This window comes from Pseudonaja textilis, chromosome 1 (assembly GCF_049901715.1).
Source record: "Pseudonaja textilis isolate UNSWEBS1 chromosome 1, rPseTex1.2, whole genome shotgun sequence".
Classification (NCBI taxonomy): domain Eukaryota; kingdom Metazoa; phylum Chordata; class Lepidosauria; order Squamata; family Elapidae; genus Pseudonaja; species Pseudonaja textilis.
The window spans coordinates 182,354,522-182,362,037 of NC_141990.1; the positions used below are offsets into that span (position 1 = coordinate 182,354,522).

The window sequence follows — 7,516 nt, forward strand, 5'->3', positions numbered from 1 at the left end:
ACGTATACAAATTCTGCTTTCGTCCTTTTACCTACAGCGTTTATTAGGCGCCGCTCGAGCTTTTAACTATTCCGCGCAGATTCCTATTCGGACTTCGAACTACTACAGGCGTTGGACTTGCCCTCAGGGAGGCGGTTAAAAGTCACCGAAAAGCAGGTGGGCGAAGGGATGAGGAAGCGCCCTTCTGCTAAAATGGAACAAACGCGTGTCTGTCTGTGGGGATCCCGAGGCTTTAGCAATTACCTGAGGCCGGGAGGGACTCGCTTTGCCAGTCCCTCCCGGCCTCCCGAAGCTTCCCCCGTCCCTCTGGCCGTTGCTTCTCGCATGGGGCAAAGAGCTGTACGCGGCAGATGAGCTGCAAGCGGGCAGTCGAAGGGAGAGCGGATTTGGGACGCGGCAGAAGGGGCGGTGAGCCGTGAAAGAGGCTTTTGTTGAGGACGCGTGTAGCTCGCGTGGCGCTCGGTGGGCGCGCGTCCTGGAAAGGAAACGGGCGGAGGGAGGGGGGAATGGCTGCGGGAAAAGTCTGGGGTGCCTGTTATATATGCAAGAATGGTCTCGGGAAGGAGGGAGGGGGAGGAGGCAGGCACAGAAGGTTCCCAGGGAAAGGGGCTGCGGGATACTGGTGTGCCTGGCCCGCCCTCCAGGTAGTTTACTTAGAAATTAGTCTGGTCGTCCCGTCCCCCTCGTCTCTGGTCTATGACTGTAATAAGCTGATTGATTGACAGCTCCCCCCTCCCCCAAACTTTCTTCTAAGAAAATCTTGAGTTTAAAAGCTAGGCTCGGGAGAGGGGAGAGCCATTTGAAGCTAGTGAATGAAAAGCTGATTGCAGGAGTGCATTTTCACGCTGGCTATTCTTGGCGTCATTTAACCTTCAGCGCGATGATATAAACGTGGGCAGCAAGTTGTTGAGGGCTGCTGTACAATCTGGTGTTATTTTACAAAACATACTCGAGAGATACAAATGGAAATGGGATTAAAAACCGACGGACTAGGGTTGATTTTCTTGTGATTTGGGGAATGAATAAGGCAGAAGAATAAGGGAGGATTAGAGCCCTCCCATCAGCTTCTTCTCCTTATCGGTATCAGCGTGGGGTGAGGTGCGGATTGTAAACAGCCCCTTTAAGTAATGATGTCCGTATCTTTTGCAAGACTGTTAGTGAAGTGTTCCCCCCCCCCCCAAAAAAAGCCCCCAGAATTAAACGATCTGAAACCTGATGTACAGTAAAGGCAAGAATCCAGATGTCAGTCTCTGGTGGGGCTCGGAGATGACTGCGCGAATGTGTAGAGCTTCCTATACGTTCACCCCCTGCCAAATTGTGACTAGGTCAGGGGTTGGAATACAAAACATCTGGAAGCTGGAAACCTTTGTCTAAAGGGCAGGAAAAGCTCCCTTAGCAACTCCTTGCCTTGTCCTGAAGTGGATTTGGTGGACGTCGATTTTCTCTATCTCCCCTCTTTCTCAGGGGGACGGGGTGGGCATGAAGGACTGTATTCAGAGGGCCACCTTCGGACGGCCACCTTGGCCACAGTTAGAGTGGAACTGGTGGCTGTGTGGTGTGAGAGCATTAAGGGAGGGCGGAGGAATGAGGGGTCGTTTGCATCTCCGCCTGCATACATACGAAAGTGGCACTTTTCATGGGGTCTATGTAGTTTTATTGGCTGACCCACAGCAAGACCTGGACTGACTGGCATTGGTTTGCCTGCAGCCACAGGAAAGCAGCCATTCTGGCCTTGTAAAGTACCACAGAGTAGCTGAGTGGACAATGGAGCAAACCCCCTTAATTAACCTTTCTTTGGAGAAAGTACACACTATGGAAGAATCCAGTGGTCTTCCTTCCTTCCTTCCTTCCTTCCTTCCTTCCTTCCTTCCTTCCTTCCTTCCTTCTTTCCTAACGTCGACAAGCATCCCGAATATAGTTTACTAATGTTCTTGTTCAGTATGTTTTTGTTCTTAAAAGAAGCAGTCTTTCTATTAAAAACAAAAACATATTGAACAAGGACTTTGTACTTCGCAACTTTGTCCCTTGATAGTTATAAAACTAATTGTACTTTTAAAAATAGGTTATTTTGTTTTTCTGAAACCCCCCCCCCCCTCATTTTCTGCAAAACTGTCCCCTAAATAAATCTCCTGAAGTGGAAATCTTATGTCTCCTACTTGTTCAAAAACATTTTGCTTCGTCTTATGTTTCCTGGTTTGCTCCTTCTTTGGGGCTTAACTTTGGGGGTGAAGACTGTCGAACTGCTCGATCGCAAAAATGGCTTATTTCGGTTTCTTTTCCGGAGGGAGACAACGCTTCCCCACACCCAAGCAATGCGGTAGGAAAGGCGGCGGGAGGGAGGGAGGGAGGGAAAGCGGGCCGGACCCCAAAGATTAGTCCCCGCTGGCGTTGGATAATCTTCGAGACAGAAGGGACACGGGAAGGAACCTTCCGTCTGTTTTCGGAGTTGAGCCATAATCCGACTGGAGGACCGAAGGAGGAGGGTTGCCTCCGAGGCCTGGTTCCTCTGGAGTTCTGTAGAGGTGAGGGCGCAGGGGGCGTCTCAGGACCGCCTCTCGGGAGATGAGCGATGGAGAAGAAGAAGAAGAAGAAGAAGAAGAAGAAGAAGAAGAAGAAGAAGAAGAAGAAGAAGAAGAAGAAGAAGAAGAAGAAGAAGAAGAAGAAGAAGAAGAAGAAGAAGAAGAAGAAGAAGAAGAAGGACCTTTGCCTCTCACCTGGGCAAATTGCCTCTCCCCCTTGCTTCCCACCTCCCCGGGGGCAAAACAAATTGATATTCGGAGGTGTGTTCGCATTTGGGGAGGGGGGGGAAGGGGGAGGTCAAAGGCGGGGGGGAGAGAAATCTGTTCCTCTTTCCATTCTCTCTACAGAAGCCAGTCTGTCGTAGAGTGGCAAAGTGCAAGTGGCAAAAGCCCCTACCTTCCCTCCCCCTTCCCCTTCCCCTCCCCAACAACCCGGAGCCCGGCGCAGGAGAAACGGGTTAATCTCTCCTGCGGGTACAAACAGGTCCGTAGAGTCTCCGGCTGGCGACAGATGGCCACTTTCTTCGGGCCACAAAAGGATGGAGGGGAGAGCAGGGAGGCATACAAATGGGCAGCTCACGTGACACCGCCAAACCTTCTCCCCCCCCCCTTACCGCCCCCCCCCCGCGCCCGCCGCTTCGGAGCCTGACGTGGGGGCTGGGGGGGGGCGGGGGGAGGACCAGATGGCGCGTGCCGGGGGAAGGCCGACGCGGTCTCCCGAAGAAGTGGGCGGGGAGGGAGCGACCAGGCGGGGCCGGCCGTTCTCCGCCCCTCCCCTTCCCAAGCAGCCCAGTCTGCCTATATAACCTTGAGTCTCTTGAAGCCGCTATGCTTCGAAGAAAAAAGTCACCGTCGTCGTACCGGATCGATGAAGTAAATCAAAAGTCACCCATCCCCCCCGGCGCCCGAGAAAAAGCGTCCCGGGAGCAAGAAGGTGATGAAACCGGCGCTGCGGAGGACACGCTGAAAAAGAAAGCAAGAAAAAAAACCAAACACACAAAAAAGAGGAGAGGTAATGTTTGTCCTTGATGTCCGGCTTAGGTGGGAGAAGCGATAGCTCGGATGCAGGCGACCCTTCGCCCTTTTGAGCCCGGATTTCGATCAAATATGCATTAAACCAAGAAGATGAGCCATTGAACCATTGATCGGCTCTTGGCTTTCCGTGGTAGCTTCCAGCCGGCTCCAAGAGGTTTTACTTCGGAGTGGAAGTTACACTGATGCCCAGTGAGGCTCGTTTCCTAGAAAACGTTGCAAAAGCTTCTAGACTTAACCTTTCCCTCTGCCCCCCCCCCCGTTCGTCCCCCCCCCCCGTCCCTTCCGATTACCGAAGTAAGCCTTGAAAGTGGGGGGGCGGGGGGGAGGTTAAATAGATACGGCCCCATAGCATCTGCTCTGTGACTCAGAAGCTGGCTGACACCGATTTGGGGGTGCGAAACGAAGCAGATGGATCCCCCTCAGGCTGGACGGAAAGGGCTGCTCATTCCAAAGACAGGCTCCGCGTTTTGAAGGTGATGGGATGAGCCAGGTGGGGAGAATGAGGGAGGGAGGAGGGAATTAAAGTATTAATAGTACTGTTGTCATTTAAATCGAGATTGGGGGTGATGATGATGATGATGATGATATGACGCAGTTTAGAATAGAGAGGGCTAGAGCGAATAGATTTCGTAAGTTCTCCTGCCAATCAATGCGTTTGGGACAGGGCTCGACTGACAATCTGGATGAGCAAAGAGCTTCAACAAAGTCAACGGGCTCAACTGTTGCATTTTGATGCTTTGCCCTGACTGGTAGGTTTCATTCCATACCCGCCCGTCCTCGCCTGCCCCCCCGGCCCCCCCCGCACCGTTCTCTCCATTTCCTCATTAGCAAACGTTTCCCCAGAACATTGAGGTTCCTCAGACAAAAAAAAAGGGGGGGACAGGGGGAATTATTAGGCGGTCAGTGCACCTGATCCCCGTCTCGGTGGCAGGGTTTTCCTCGACTCTGAACAGTTGGGAAGTCTGTAAAGCTTTTGTGCAGGATGGCATCGGCTGCTATTGTGGACAGGCGAAAGCAATGAAAAGGCGAGCCAAATAAAAGAATAAATCCTCCTCCTGCTGCCCTGGATAAATTATTATTGGCAATTTACTCACTGGATCCACAGCGTGGGTGGGTTTAAAATGCAATTCGACCCCCCTCCTTGGTTAGAGCCCTCGCCTATAAATCCCTATAAACCATTACATAACGGTCTTTGAGACAAGAGGCGTCATCCGGAAGAGAACTACGAGATTTAAAAGTTTGTTGGGGAAAGGCATCAAAAGTAAGTAAGTTTTATTTCTGGGAAGTTGTCCCACAGTTAGTTTAGATTTTTTTTTTTAATTGAACCATCACGGTATCCCTGAAGTTGCAGATGTAACGGGAGCTGTAATGAGATCCAATTGAAGCCAAAGACAGTTTCTTAGACAATGCTCCCTGAATAAAAGAGTACAATCTTTGAGGGTCACCCACAAAAAGTCATTTCAGGAAGTCCAGTAATACTTACTTTCCAGTAAGCAGGCTTGCTTACAGACTATTATGTGTCCACATATGCAGCGTCCATATTTTGAAATGTGTTTAATTCTTCTTGGCCTAGGATATTCAGGATGACTAAATCATACAGTGAGCACCCACTGATGAGAGAGCCTCAGCCTCACGGCCCCCCCAGCTGGACTGACGACTGCCTCAGCTCCCAGGACGACGACCATGAAATGGACAAGAAAGAGGAGGACTTGGAAACCTTTCAGGCAGAGGCTGATGTCGAATCTCTGAGAAACGGGGAAGAAGAGGAGGATGAAGAAGAGGATGACCTAGAGGAGGAGGAGGAGGCGGAGGAAGACGAGGAGGAGGCGGAGGAGGAGGAGGAAGAAGGCGACGAGGACGACCAAAAACCCAAGAGACGTGGCCCCAAGAAGAAGAAGATGACCAAAGCGCGGCTGGAGAGATTCAAGCTGCGGCGGATGAAGGCCAACGCCCGCGAGCGGAATCGCATGCACGGTCTCAACGCCGCGCTGGACAACCTGCGGAAAGTCGTGCCCTGCTACTCCAAAACGCAGAAGCTGTCCAAGATCGAGACGCTGCGCCTGGCCAAAAACTATATCGGGGCCCTCTCCGAGATCTTGCGTTCGGGCAAGAGCCCCGACTTGGTGTCTTTCGTGCAGAGTCTTTGCAAAGGCTTATCTCAGCCCACCACCAACCTGGTGGCCGGCTGCCTCCAGCTCAACCCGCGGACCTTCCTGCCTGAGCAGAGCCCGGAGCTGCTGACCCACATCCAGCCTCCCGGCGCTTCCTTCCCGGGCCATCCCTTCCCTTACCAGTCGCCCGGCCTTCCGAGCCCGCCCTACGGCACCGCGGACAGCTCTCATCTCTTCCACCTCAAGGCACCGCCCGCCTACGCGGCGGCGCTGGAGCCCTTCTTCGAGAGCGCCCTGGCCGAAGGCGAGAGCCCGGCTTTCGACGGGCCCCTCAGTCCGCCGCTCAGCGTCAACGGGAACTTCGCCTTCAAGCACGAACCGTCCAACGAGTTCGAGAAGAACTACGCCTTCGCCATGCACTACCCGACCGCCGGCCTGGCCGGAGCTCCGGCCCACGGCTCCATCTTCGCCTGCTCGGCTTCGCGCTGCGATCTCCCCCTCGACAGCCTCCTGCCCTACGAGAGCCAGGTCCACCACGAGCGGGTCCTGAGCGCCCAGCTCAACGCCATCTTTCACGACTGAAAGATCTTCCAAGCCGCTTTAGGTGGAACCGCGGGAGGCTCGCGGCGGCCACGGGACTCCAGGGCTTACTCAAGACGTGCCGCGCAAGGAAGGGCGCAAAGAGGGAAGGAGCGGAGGGAAAGAAAAGAAAAAAAAAGGAACCCCCTTCCTGGCTTCAGAGACACTTTGGACCCGCCTTAGGGTCCTCGCCTTCAGAAGCAACGGAGAGAGGCACGCGATCTCTTGGGCCCGCCGGTCTTTCTCTCGCCCCTTCCTCCCGTCACTCCGAATCCTGGTTGTGTTGATCAGATGAAGTTGGTTTGATCGGCACAACGAATCGCAAGCAATAATTAGGATCTATGCAATTTTTTAAAAAAAGAAAGAAAGAAAGAAAGAAAGAAAGAAAGAAAGAAAGAAAGAAAGAAAGAAAGAAAGAAAGAAAACGAACACTAAATCGGTCAGTTACAAAAAGAAGAAGAAAGAAATGAAAGAAATTGAAAGTATATATAAAATTTATATTTTTCAATCAACATTTTTTTCCTACTTGTTACCTTTCCCGTGTTGGCTTATTTTGTTGTGATTTTTTTGTACAGAATTTTTAAGAACTTTTGATAAACTATTTTGAACCATGCGGCTTCATCAATTTTTATACCTATCAGAAACAAAGTAGAATAATATCTAATTTATATAGAATAATTTAAGTAATTTAAACCAGCAGAAAAATACTTAGAAGAACAAGGGAGAAAAAAGCTGCTTGTTGCCTTAGCATCTCCCCCAATTTCCTTCTAAATCTTCACACACACACACACACACGCACACACACACACCCCTACAAAAAATTTTAGTTGTGTGTGTGATGTAAGAAAACCTGTATGTGATCTTCATTTATGAAAATGCTTGAATGAATAGAAGGAAAATATTTATTTCCCATTAATTATATTATTATTATTATTCCAAAAGTTCTGAAAAATTGTGCGTGTGTGCGTGTGTGTGTGTGTGCATACATGCATGAGAGCGTGCATGAACTGATGTTCTCATAAGCAAATATCCTGCACTTATCCACAAAAAGCAACTGCTTTAGGATCACATTCAACCTGCAATGTTTTTTTAAAGCTCTTTGGAGTCCACCCTAATTTCTTTCAGATTTTGAAGAAACCACAGATAAAGAAATATTGTTTCCATGCAACGTTAAATGCATGATTTTTAAAAATACATTGTTATATATTTTTTTTATTTCTGTCCAGGTGGAAAAAAGTAAGAAGGTTTATGATCGTTGGGTTATATTATATG

At 50.4% G+C, this 7,516-nt stretch overlaps 1 protein-coding gene across 5 annotated transcripts; it reads left to right on the forward strand.

Annotated features, from left to right (window-relative positions):
* Nucleotides 1-384: 384 nt before the first annotated feature.
* NEUROD1 (neuronal differentiation 1) lies at nt 385-7,053 on the forward strand. 5 transcript variants are annotated; one of them, XM_087919872.1, is made up of 2 exons: nt 385-408; nt 5,128-7,053. In XM_087919872.1, the coding sequence occupies exon 2, from the start codon at nt 5,138-5,140 to the stop codon at nt 6,245-6,247; it is 1,110 nt and encodes a 369-aa protein (XP_087775998.1). In that variant the 5' UTR covers nt 385-408; nt 5,128-5,137; the 3' UTR covers nt 6,248-7,053. The 5 variants fall into 5 exon arrangements, with proteins under 5 accessions (XP_087775998.1, XP_087775994.1, XP_026552508.1 ...); XM_087919868.1 differs by lacking the exon at nt 385-408 and adding an exon at nt 3,240-3,536; XM_026696723.2 differs by lacking the exon at nt 385-408 and adding an exon at nt 3,240-3,531.
* The last annotated feature ends 463 nt before the right edge of the window (nt 7,054-7,516 follow it).